General features: G+C 37.1%; 1 protein-coding gene across 1 annotated transcript in view; it reads left to right on the forward strand.

Moving 5' to 3' along the window:
• Positions 1–13,731, forward strand: part of LOC128989535 (brefeldin A-inhibited guanine nucleotide-exchange protein 3-like) — a 48,817-nt gene that overhangs the window by 11,358 nt on the left and 23,728 nt on the right. The window contains exons 11-20 of the mRNA XM_054411432.1: positions 3,429–3,613; positions 4,250–4,419; positions 4,993–5,103; positions 5,946–6,093; positions 6,991–7,136; positions 9,668–9,824; positions 10,726–10,833; positions 11,443–11,664; positions 11,771–11,996; positions 12,306–12,488. Coding sequence (XP_054267407.1) covers positions 3,429–3,613; positions 4,250–4,419; positions 4,993–5,103; positions 5,946–6,093; positions 6,991–7,136; positions 9,668–9,824; positions 10,726–10,833; positions 11,443–11,664; positions 11,771–11,996; positions 12,306–12,488 — 1,656 coding nt within the window. The remainder of the gene's footprint in view (positions 1–3,428; positions 3,614–4,249; positions 4,420–4,992; positions 5,104–5,945; positions 6,094–6,990; positions 7,137–9,667; positions 9,825–10,725; positions 10,834–11,442; positions 11,665–11,770; positions 11,997–12,305; positions 12,489–13,731) is intronic.

Consider the following 13,731-nt stretch of genomic DNA (forward strand, 5'->3'; position numbering starts at 1 on the left):
AAGTTGACAATATAAACTCCAGGGATACGGTGAGATCAATAAGAAATTCATAAAATGGTTCCAGTGTCACGACCCATTTACCGAAAATAGTTCACTCATGTCAATCAGCTCAGGAGTTATCCCATATGATAGCATCAACGCGAGATATATAATGATAGCATCAACGCGAGATATATAAAACATAATGAAAAGGCACAGCTTGCAAGAAAATCGTAAATAGGCAAGCCTATGATGACCATAAACTATGCAGAATAAAAGGAAGTGGTGGCCTCAATTACGAGCTGTGATGGCAACAGCAAAGATTAAAGAAAAATCTGCCCCCTCAGTCAGCACATGATATATTCCACATTAAAGCCAAGCCTCAATTTGAATCATACTTTGGATTAAAAATAGGTCCGTACCCACTAGCGCAGTTTGATGACGAAAGCGTGATGTAGAAGAGTCTAAAATCTAACTATTCATGTAGTCTAAAACTACTCATGCTGTTTACTCCAATCAATTTGGATCTCACTGCGTTCTGACTGGTTGCAACATTTGGCGAAGTTGCAGAAGCAGGTTTTGACCCTGTACAAAGCATTATGGTGGGAGCTGTAGGGTGGGAGCAGAAAATATCCAAATCAAGTGAGGGTTGGTCTCTTCTAGAGAACACTTTCAAAATCTAATTTTGACTTTAATTCTATCAAAAGGGGCTGCTCATCCACAAAATCCTTTAGAGCTTATTTAAAAGTGTACTTAATTCAGAGAGATATGTATAGAAAATTAACGCCAATGGATTAACTCCCATCACTACGGCTAATCCAGCGTTTCGACCAAAATTGCTCAACTCCGTCTACCTATCTCGAATATCGTGTACATGTAAAAAAAGGTTTACATTATCATGCTACTTTTGAAATGCAGGGATATAATGCACTACTGTCTGAAAGACTTGCAGAGGCACGATTATCTCAATTCGAAATGTGACGAAAAAGATGGTAGCGTATACCATATGTCACCATTTGTGGCAAGACAAAAGAGCAAGGAATGAATCCTTATTCTTAAGATTCCAATGATGAGAAGAAGAGAAGTTATATGGTGAAATCTACGAAAACTCCCGATCGGTTTTTTTTATAGGCTAAATACGTAATAAGACTATGTAAATATGTCCCATTATCATCTTTCGTTTATTAAGCTAAAAAATAACATTTTTCTACATTTAATAAAATCTTTCTGGTTGTAATATCTTTTTATATATTAGAATCGCTTAACATAATTTTGGAGTGTCCAGAGATGGGTTCGTATAAATGGTAGCTAAGGACGAATCCTGGAATTGTTTTAACCTCAGATAGCAATATTAGATTTTTAAATTACATAGGGGTCTTGCTACTCTTCCCTTCACACATTCTTGGATAAACCTCTGGATGATGATAACCATGAAATAAACTATCTAGTAATTCATAATCATAATTCTAAGCCGAATTTTGTGTTTTCCAAACTAACTACAGGTGCATTTTTGTACAGCATGCGTCGTTCAGGAGTTGTAAGCCGAAAACTGGTCAAATAATCAACCTTTTGGCCATGGTGATGAAAATATACCAAATTTGAAAAGCTACAGCGGCTAAACGGCTCGGCCGATTTTGACGTATTTAACACCAATCGGCGCGAAATTAAATGCCCTAAAAGACACATTTGAACAACATTTTCCTTAGGATTCGTTATTTAGGAGTTATAAGCGAAAAACTGTAAAAAGTGCAAAATTTTCATAGTTTTTCGACTCCCAAAACTTAAGCAGACGTCAGAATCCGTCGCAAACTCACAGGAGTCTTATTTGGGATCCCCAAAAGGTATTAAAACACTTTCCAGCTTTAGACGATTTTTTGGTGAGCATATGTCTAATTTGCCTGGGCTATTAATTAGGCTATTTCATTTGTTAGTGAAATGGACAAACTAAACGTTAATTATAGTAAAATAAAATGTTTCTCCTAAATATGGGACATAGCGCATTTAAGCTATATTTAACTTTTAAATTGACTACGTGTACAATAATTGATGCATTTTATTTTTATCATTAATTAATTAAGTGTTTCTTTCTTCTTTCTCTAAAATTTGAACCTCCAGACTGTTTGATTATAGTGTCCAGCAGATCCAGTGGTCAAAAATGAGGTTTAGATTATCACATAAACACTAGTGTAGTCCCTTATAGTCACTCATATCCCCCCCCCACCCACCCCCCTCCCCAAATATGACGGCCTACATCATACAACAGCTTTTTTATGTTCCCTGTCCCGCTCTAATGGTGTCATGGAAGAGACATCTTAACTCTTAAGTAATTAAAATTACAAAGATAATATGTTGAATTTCAAATTTTAGCACGTTTACTGCGGTTGTGTGATGGCTGGCCGGGTTCGGGAATAGCTAATGTGCTGTGTGAATGAATGAAAATGTGAATGTGTCCAAAAATGTTTAAATTTAGTTTCATCCAATAGGATAGGCATAATTATACAACACACTACCCTGGTTGTGGACACAGTTTTACAAGAAGAAGCCACTAAACAAAAGTGCTAACGGGGCCTCAGTACTGCCAAATGGAATGAAAAAAGGTGTTTAGTACAATTTTGAGGTTAGGTTCTTTCACAATACTACACTACACTGCAAACTACAATCATTTTTGTTATTCTCTGCAATGTCACTAAATATAAGCCAAAATCACACACTACACTGTTCAAAAAAGCACTGCACAGTAAGGTACAATAAAGGTCAATCTGAAAACAATTAGCACCTAAATGACGTACGAAACCAGCACTAAACACAGTGACAGTACAACATTTACCGCAGAATCCAGAAAAACAATTGAAAAAAAAGATAATTGTAGTGGATGAAATTGAGGCAATGTTAGTGAGGGAAGCGCATCGCTACATTTATACTTTATAGTAGGGCGCAATGCGCATGCCGTGCTAGTGCTCAGGTGCTACAACTATAGTAGCCCGCAGCAAACGTGTCAAGTAGCCTTATGTAATTTTCAAGACCTAGGTTTGATGGATCTCAGACTTGTTACTTCTTTAATCTTTTTACCAAGACTGACTTTTCTCATTCAGGTATGCCTGATGAAAATCCACAAACTAACCTCAGTAAGGTTTGGTAAATATTGTATCCAATTTTTTTTTCAAGTTGCTCCAAGATTTTCCTCTCTCCTTTTTATGGCTTATCTTACATCAGTGATAGATTATTATTACTATTTTCATAACTTACTGAGCTTCGTTAGATTATTTTATTTTAGCCGGTTTATTCTTAAGTTCATCAACCTTTACTCGTTTTCTCAGTTTATGGATTCATAATTCTGTTTCACCTTCCAAAACAATGTTATTATATAAGTTTATTTTTTACTTTACCATGCATCAAGAGTTAACACCATGTAGAGACAATTGAACATCAACATTGACACAATGTTGCAGAGTGATGGACTCCATAGAGGAGTGTAGCCAGTGCAGTGACCCGGCCATGGTGCACACCAGCGCCTCCTGTATAGTTGCTATGTTAGCTACACTGCAGGAGCTGTCCACTGGCAAGGGAGTCACCACCAAGTACATGGACAAGATCAACGCATTGTACCCAACACTCAGACATTGCGACTACAGAGGTTTGGCCAGACATTAGTCAGAGTGATGATATTGAATGATTGATGAGTGATGATGAGAATGATTGATATTGATAGAAAATATTCATATTGTAGATTTCCAAGAGTAATTGTTATGATGTTAATAATCAACAAAGTTAAGCTTGAAGAAGTCTGTAAAATCTGAGCTGATCTTATTTTAATTCAGCCTTACCATCTTTTAAGTGGAGCTCTCCAATTTTGACTTCTTACGAACATTAATCACATAATTAATTAATCTAACGAAATTCAAATATTTTTATGGTTTACTAAGATCATTTGGCCTAATTTAGAACAACAGTGGTCAAGTAAACGATCTTTAAGTTGTAATATTGCTAGTAACATTGGAGCTTGAAGATACAACTGAGAATTTGAGTGTTCTCTTAGACATTATGAATGCACTATGGTTTGAGTGTTGACAGCAAAAAATGATTGCAATTGTTAGACAAATTGCGATAACAACCCTCAATTGATTTGCTTAAATATCAGCTGAATTTTCAACAGTGTTTTCCATCAACGACACACATTATGTAACTATAATACTATATGAGATATTTCTATGACCGCAACATCTTCCAAAGATGTCACCTAGTGACACTACACCGCTAACCTTGGTTACAGGTGCCCTGACGTATGAGAGCATGGCCAGACTGCCCCACCTGTACCTGGAGAAGGAGATGAACAAAGACAACACAGCTGATGAGCAGAGTGACAGAGAGAGCAGTAGTAGCAGTGGACACTCGTCTGGGCCTACCGAGGGGCCGGAGGAAGACTATCAGATAGACTCTGATGTAATATGATTGTATAACTTTTAATTCAGGGATTTTAATTGTTTTCACCTTTTAAATTGATGGACCTGAACATTAATTTGGGTTTTATATTTCTGAACACAGCGTCACAGCATTATAGCTTAGGTAAAGGCCATAGAGGATTGACTGATAGTTGAACCTGACCCTCCAGAGCCAGAGCGGCCAGAGTCTAGGACTGCAACCTTTCAATTATATGCTTATATTGATCTTGTAGTTGGAATATTTTTTTATTTACCATCCTAATCAATCTAATTGTAAGTAGGCATTTATCTTAAGTTTTAAGTACGAGGGCTATCCAGAAAGTGACAGATGTTTTGGCTTGGCGAAGCAGTAGGCAGGGCTAATAACAGACCAGAGATTATTTTTTGAGCGACCTTCAAATAGGGGTTTGTGGAATCAGCTTGATTAATCCATGGTAATCGGTACATATTGGATTTATTATTTACCTTTCAGCATTCCACTTCATTCACAAGTTTGTGTACAAAGCTATTCAACATTGAACATTGGGGTTTCTATCAGCACTCAGTGGTCCTGTAGTTGTAGTGGATGTTTCAGATGGATGAGCTGGAAGCTGAGGCAGAGAGGAGAAGAGAGGAAAGAGAAGCGCAGAGGTTGGAGAAGCTACAAGAGGCAAAGACAATGCAAGATGAGGACACTCAGTTTTTGGTGAGCTGCTACTCTCAACAACACTGTGAAACTCGTTTCCCGTCCTAGAGTATGTTTGGATGTTTGGTAATATTAATAATGCTTTTGTAGTAAGTTAAAAAAAAAAATACAATAGGGAAATGGGTCATTCACTTTCAGGGATTAAATCTATTTACCTTGTTGTGTAGGACTCTCACTAAAAAATACCTATCAGTCAATAGAAGCTCTCTCGGAAACACTGTAACGGTACTTCAGGAGTATAGGCGACAGATTTTCATGATGGTCCATCGGTTTAGCTCTGCTGCACCACAGCTATTCAGTTCTATGTTTCATTTTCGTATGTGACATTAAATTTTACAAATAGTACTCACTAGTTTATTATAACATAAGAAACCATAGCCCGGTCAATTATTCTATCTGGTCGTAAACCTTCTACCTGTAAAGTTGGTTAGATAACTAAACATAATTAGTCAACATCAGCCCATTCCAATTGTTACCCGACATGAAACATCCGATAAATTGTGCTCAGTCAGTATTATAAATCTACAAAAATATATGATTACCTTGTGTAAGGACTTGGTCACTACATCTTAAGGAATTGTTCTAAAGATCTTGGATTCGAGTATTTTGGATATACAATTTGAAAACTTGACAAGGTTTAAATTACCGATTCAACCTTTTTTTTCAAACAATGGTTACATTTTATTTTAGTGTTTAGTCCTAATTACTGTAGCAAACTGTAGTACTATTCCAACTCAACTTTTAACAATTTCTCAGGTACTCCTAAAGAAGTAATTACTTAAAGAAAACAAAAATACACTTTTCATAATAGCAAGTGTTTTCTGAATTCACTTTTTATGTAGATGCCAGCAGAGTCAATGGATGGGGAGCGCCACAACGCCAGATACTTCATGAGTACCCTGGTCAACCTGGTTCCTTCCTTACTGCCTCTGAGGTCATCCATCCAGGTGGACGAAGCACTTCAGGAGTTTGCTTCTAAATATTGTCAAGGTTTGTTTTCAAGCTTGTGATACGTAACTGAGCTCTTAGGTTGATTGCATCACCTATTCACCCCTAACACTGTCAGGATTAGTAGTAATATTCAGGAATGAATCCAATTTGAAAATATTTTCCGTATGCTTTTTTCATATTTAAATGTAACTAATCTTGCAATCATCGAATCACCTGAGCGGTGTTTGTTAGTAATGTATGCAGTTGTACTAATTGTACTCTAAAGAATTTTGACAGATCTAATAAACATAAGAAATATCTTACCAAAAGTTCCTGTCCAGGATTTGTGAGAAGAACTGCCCAGGATATTTTTGTTAAGGTAATTTCAGTTCAACATGTCCCATGGAGAATCTGAACCTTAAACCTCATTATCTTACCTTGATGTGATCTTTTAAATTTACTTTTCCCAAGAGCAAAAGGTTTTGTCTGCCAATACTGCTTAGTGCTCTCTAAATGATTTGTTTTTGATTGTGATTCTTTGGTTGATATAATATTTTCTCTCGTGTCATTACGTTAATAAAAAGTCCAAAGGAAATGTGTGTTAAAATTACAACAAAATCATGTGTTCTGTTCTAGATGGAAAACGAGAACCTTACAAGGATAATATATGTTTTCTACTAAATGGATTGAACCTGTTTGGATTCATAGCTTTTTTAACCATCAATCAGTCTAGGTGTACCATTTTCTTAGCATTCACAACTACACCTAGCTGCTATGAAGGTGCTATGTTGTTTACTACTGGGCAATGACAGTTTTAACTTTTAAACTGGCGTGGCAGAAAAGAGATGTGATGAGCTTTACTTCAAAAAATTGAATAACTAACCGCAACACTTGACATCAACCATCTTACAGTGTCAGTTTTCAGCTACATAAGTGGTTTACGTCTAAATTTTTCAGAACAATACGCAAGAAAAGACTTTAATGGTACCATCATGAACGCTGATGGCATCTACCTCGCAACCTACGCCGCTCTTCTGCTTAACTTGAAGTTAATACAACAAGGATACTACGACAATGACACAAAGAACATTCCCTTGAATGAGGTGAGTCATTTAGAGTTCTATACTTTTGTTCACTGATTACATTTTTAAATCTATAGTAAGGACTAAGATGATTGCTATGAAAATATTCTGAATTAGCTGTTGTATCAACAACTCACTATTTACTAACACAATACTTCACACTATATAGAAGAACACTTACAATCTTTGACTATTGGTAGAACCAGACATTACATCCCCATGTATAAGTTATTGCCAGTTTTTTAGTTCAAAATTGTCCAACAGATTGCGCTGATGTAAATTGCCGATTTCTGTTGATTCTTTTAACAAAGTCAAACTAATAGGGTGACTTTTTGAAAGCTATAGCATTCTCTATATTGCCTAAACTATATCAGTTATAAAAAATAAGGTAGAAAATAGAATTTTAGACAGCAGCACAACCTGTGACTGGTTCATTCAAATTGATTAAATTAGACAAATTGGCAACATCTGCTACATATAGATTGAATGACTATTTCAGGATTCCAAAAGTCAATGCATACTGACTATTGGATAAATAGTCAAATATACAACATGAACAATTATGAAATTAGTAAATAAACCAATACTAAAACAGCTGTAATTTTTCTTTAAATTAATTCAATAACAACAAACTTTACACTCATACACTTAACACAAACACACAAGAACATATTATTATTTTTCAAGCAAGAAAATTACCTGTGAAAATCTTAACCCACGACATAGTAACAATATCATACAATGGATCATACAATCTACCCACTTTGTGCTTACTGCAAAGGACCCATACACGATGTCGTCGTAAACGCATTAGGGCAAACTTATCATGAGCATCACTTTTTGTGTGCTGAATGTGCAAATCCAATCAAAGGAGGAACATTTAAATTGCACAATAATCAACCATTCTGCATTGAAGACTATGATAAACTCTTTGCTAAAAGATGCACTGCCTGCCAGGGAATCATCAAAGATTTTGTTTTGACCGCCAATAATAAATCATACCACAGAAACTGTTTTGTTTGCACAAATTGCAAGATATCGCTTCATAAAGGGTTTTATGAAAAGGACGACAACCCTTACTGCCAAGATTGTGCAGTTTCTATGTTTAGTAATCACTGTAAGTTCTGCAACCTGCCTATTCAGGGATTGGCCTTGAACGTCATGGGGGGAAAATTCCACCCAAGTTGTTTCAGATGCCACAAATGTGAAGAGCCTATCAAAGGAGACACTTTCAAGTTGGAAAATGGCCAGCCTGTTTGTGTTGGCTGTTCTTCTTGATTATTAGACAGAAGCAAAAACAAATTTAACAGAAGAACATGGCAATAGTATGTAAATTTTAAAATTACAAATATTTCTATTATAAAACTGTTGTGCTTATTTGGAAGTAGCAGATCTATTTGCAGATTTATATGATTTTTCACATTTTGAATAGATTATAAATATATCAAAATATAACAAATGGCGTGTATATATTGAAGCCGTTCTGAGTAGCTTATAAAATATATTAAACTATTTTTATTTTAAAAATATTGTAACTTAGTGATTGTCACAGTTTCCAATGAACCATTTCTCAGATAGGTAAGCTATATTCAAAAATACATTAACGGGTTTTCTCATATTTACCTCCTCTACAAAGAAGTAAGATGAAGAGGAAACATGCTTATAGATCAACCGTGCCCTTTTAGCTCTGGAATGGTGGGGTGGAAATATACTAGTACCGAGCAAGGAAGAGCCCAACAGCTATTGTTTACAACAGCATTTGTAGCGCACAGGCTCTTCCTACAGCGTGAGAACTGTAGTACGTGATGGCGTGGGGGAAGAGAACGGAAGGGAATATGCACTAGACACGAGGGACTGTGTACCATTGAATGTATCCTCTGTATCTTAATTCTATGTGCCTTCTCACATTATAATGCTTAAGCTAATGCACAGTGGAATAACTTACCCTTTGCCATTGTAAGCTGGGGATGGATGTAGCCCAGGTGGTGGTTGGTGAGGCCTCTAACCTTACCTAATAAGGGATGGAGCTCCCTCTCCCACCCTCCTAAACAATCTTCTGCATGCCTACACCTTGGAAAGGATTAAATAGGATCCTTGTTTTTACCGTTTCCTCGTGGAGTGTCTCCGAAAGCTTAACAATGTTGTTGTTGAGTATTTTTGAGTTGTAACCTGACTTTGGTTCAAAGTTTCTTTTTCTAGCATTTCGGTTTAGTTTAAGTTTAACTGATAACTCGCTTAACAAAAACAAGAATCTATAATTTTGTAATTGTTTACCGATCAGACACAAAAAAGAGACAAAAGCCTGTTTTGTGTTGAATTGTGAGTTGTTGAAGTTAGCGCCAATTTTAGTGCAAACCTTGTTTGACATTAACATCAAGTTAATCATAACCCAACCTAACCTAACCTAACCTAACCAGCCTAAGGGAGAGAGAGTTGATGAAATTCAGTACACCACTACTAATTAAAGTTTTTAGTGTGTATAACAATTTTAAAAACTAACATAAGTAAAGCCTGACCTGAGTTAACCAACCTAATCGCATGTGCCTTGCTAGATGGAGTTTGTACAAGAAGTCCATGACAGCGGAGTGTTGGTCTACCTTAGTGCTACATGGCTGTCAGAGTTGTATCAGCTGGTACTCACTGTCTCTCCTCTACAGAACTACAGTCCAGAGAGTTCCGACACTCCGGCGCTTATAAACTTGTTAACAGGTTGATCCTACAGTCTGGTTGTCACTTTCTGTTCCGCTTATCCATATTGTTTTGCTTTTGTCATCCACAACATCTTCACTTTGTTTTTGGTTTGCTTTTGTTATCTGTAAAGACTCCACTTGTTTTGTTTTGCTTCTATCATCTGCAAAATCTCTCCACTTTTGTTTTTGTTTTGCTTCTGTCATCCTCAAAGCCTCTGCACATTGTTTTAGTTTTGCTTTTGTTGTTCCCAAAAATTTCCTCTTTTGTTTTAATTTAATTCAGATCCCACACTATACTCACTTATTCACTGGTAAGAATTTGTATCCCTCCACAGGTGATTTTGATTTTAAAACTTGAGATGATTCGTAGTATATGAGTGACTCATTTCTTGATAAGGAATACTTAGGCAACAAGTGTATGTATAAATGTATATATATACATACAGTGTAGATTAATGAGGTAAATATACCTGAAACAGTTACTAGCCTAAAAAAAGTACACAAAATAATAACAGAAAACAAAACACAGATCTGAACTCTAGCGGAATTTAGCGGCGCAAGAGGTCATACACAGTTTCGTTGTCTGTATTACACGACCTTTAACATTCCAACTGAGTGAAAGAATTAGTGGGGAAGTAGCTACAAAAAAAACTGGTTCTGGTCTTCAAGAACAATGAACTGACGTCCAACTGTGACACTGTTGGGAAAAAAGGTTTGTAAATTAATGGTTAAAACACAATAGACCTTGGTTGGTATCCTTTAGTCTAGGGTTTTATAGCCTGAAACTATTTTTACTTCTCAACCATAAACCTCCACAGATGCAATATGAATAGTTCCTTTTCTCTCAATCTGGTTGCCATAGACCAACTTTTTCTGTTGTGATTATGCCAAAGGCTAAGAGTTATCTTGACATGTTACAGACCTGGACGGCCTAGGCAGCAGTCAGCAAGGTGGACAAATGCTATCAGACTTCCAGAAGCTAGAGAGAGCAACAACGAGAGTGGAGGTCAGCCCAGAGGTTGAGGCAGGTGAGTCCACCAATGTGGGTGTAATTAATTGTACATATATCTAAACATTTGAATACCCAAAGATGCCATCTTGCAAATTAATTACAAAAAAAGGTTAAACTAGATGGTAAGCATCTATGTCCAAAGTAGACTATTGAAGCTTGAGTCATTGAGTTTGTAAAACACACGCTTTACAGGAAACCATCTTTCGACAAATCTATAATTCATGCTAAAAGAACGGAAACAGTTACTAAATAATGGTGTAAATACCTGCATCTATGTGATCAATGTGTTGCTAAAATGCAACCGTTTCGACTCACAAAGGAGTCATCGTCGGGCCAGTACAGATGTCTTCTTCAGGGGGCTAAAACTCAATATAATGGAGGAAACAGTTACATAGACACTGATAGAGAGATTCCACAATACAACTTGTGGTTTCAATTGAAAATGAATGGAAAAAATAATAAAAAGTATAAGTTAAGTTTTTTTACAAGCCTTGAAATAGTTCACTTTTGATTTTCTAACTAGACCTTGTATGCACATTAATCCATTCTTTTTGTACTGTAGTACTCTTAGACTTAAGTTTTCTTGCACGGGTATCTTATATCTGTATGTATCACATTTGTTCAGGTGTGAAGTTGTGTCGACGAGTTCTTACGTGCAGTTGGGACTCGATGTTGACTGTGTTGTCTGCACCGCTGAAGGAGCCCTCTCTGTCCACCAAGGGCTCTCGCAAGGTTTCTGCAATGCTGCTGCTCAGCAATGAAGCAGCCAAAGATGCGCTGCGTAGAGACGCAGTTGTCTGCAGCCTCGATGCGTTGCAGCGTGCGGCAACTCTCAGTAACGTTCTCGGTCAGTAATGGGGAATGTTGAATCAATTTTACCATTATGTACATATCTAAGAGTAAATATTACATTACTGGCAAACAGTTGCTCAAACAGTTGCGGCTTTTAACAGGAATGCAGAGCAGGTGTGGAGGGATATTCTCTCTACTGGCGTCTGCCTCATGTCCTGACGATGGTGATGTTACGCTGTTTCCCCAGCAGAGTTCTCCACTAGCTTTGGCTCTCTTGCAGAGACAAAAGAAGCTGCACGCCTCTCACGCTCTCAGCATGGACGTTATACTGTCCCGAGGTTTGGAGCTCGGCAGTCACGCTCCGGACTGCTGGAAGCATGTTTTCAGGTGATAGTAGGCTACTGTGTAACTCTTAGAGTTCTATGTTTGTTATGGTCTACTTACTTCTTGTGTAATGATCCTGGTGATTAATACCTTAACTTTCTTTAAATGAACTGCTTCTTTTGTATCTTCGACTAATTGATGGTATTCATCTCATTCCCACATGAAAGTTTTTGCTAGTTTTAGAATAAAGATGAACCTTTTGTTGAATTAATACACCGACAGAGTCATCAGCTATCAATTACTGTTTTTGGTAGAATACAGGATCTCAGGATCCCCTGCAGCATGTTGTCAATGATTTGTCTTATGTCCCAGATGCTGCCTCCATATTAGTCAGTTGGAACACAGATTCTTCTCCCAGTCCAGTCAGCCCCCTGGCCTCTCTATGACCAAGATGACCTCCAACGCCAAGCCTCCCTCCACTTCCAGCCTAGACAAGATGTCTGCCGCGGACAGACTCCAGTTCAGCTTCACTCCGGACGACGACGATGAAGTGTGGTGAGATCTTACCATGGTTTTCCTTGTTTTAGTTATAAACTCTCTGTTTAGCTCTAGTATTTTAGATTTTAGTTTTTTTAGTAAACAATTCCTATATTTTACATCAGTGTTAGTTTTAAGTATAACACAAAATTTAAAAAATGTTGATCAAAATTACCATACTATCTACTGAGTTGGGTCATTTGGCAGAAGTAGTATTTGTCAACCATAAGAACCCTGAGTTTAAACCTAAATCAAGATTTAATAATCCATCGAAACGATGCCTTGTAAAAATGTTGAAGCAATACCGTACAAGTGCAAAAAGGGAAATGTTAAGCTAAAGAAAACAGATTCGCTTTTTTTCAGGAGATTCATAGTTGTTGACCAGTTAATGTATTAGTTTTTCAATTACAAAAAATAAATATTTTCTAGCTTATGCTCTGTTGGTGATTCAAAATTTTGAGAAGTGTAATTTAGTTGGATTAGAAGGTAGGCAAACATGGGTAAAGTATCTTGGCTGTCGAATCTCGTTTTTCAGGAGATGATAGCATCGTTGGATACTGGTCAATTCATTTTAACTTTATGAAAAGTATAGTGACTCTTTTTCCAGTCAAATTCCATCTTGCCTCTTGAAGAGCTACACAACATTATTTATGCTTTTTTTACCCTCGAGTGCCTCAGCTATCTATTGCACCAGTCACAGCCATGCCTTGATCATTCCATGTCCTAAATTAAAAATAATTCGTACTAAGGTGGGTCTTTTTCATTAGAATCCGACCCTATTCCCAGGCATTTTGCTGGTGATTTGCGACATGGTGTTTTTAAGGGGCAGGTTGATTGCCTTCTGCTCAGCCCCCTTTGTCTGTCTCCAACCTCTCAAAGTCCTATCCACAAGGGAGGTCCTACTGGAGGTTATTAGAGCATAACAATTGCCATTGCAAGGTAAGGATACCATCAAGGGAATCTCCATGTCAATGAAGAAGACCCATAGGACTAAAAGAAGTAGTGGAAGTTAGTTAGTGAAGCCAAATACCTTCTTAGACACAAATTACCATAAGAGGAACTAGTGAGATACCTTCACTATGATGCTGGCTTCAACTTGTTTCTAGCTTTTAACTTTTATTCTTGTTTATGTACAGCTCGTGACATGTAGGCTGGCACTTGACCGATTGCTACTAAACTATTTAAAAAACATTAAGTGGCGTCACGCGGGTTGAGTTTTCTGTCCTTGCGATTGCGATCCATGGGAAGGCGCTCAAGTACA

This window comes from Macrosteles quadrilineatus, unplaced genomic scaffold (genome assembly GCF_028750875.1).
Source record: "Macrosteles quadrilineatus isolate MER2022 unplaced genomic scaffold, UCM_ALF_1.0 Scaffold_3__2_contigs__length_128488019, whole genome shotgun sequence".
Taxonomy (NCBI): domain Eukaryota; kingdom Metazoa; phylum Arthropoda; class Insecta; order Hemiptera; family Cicadellidae; genus Macrosteles; species Macrosteles quadrilineatus.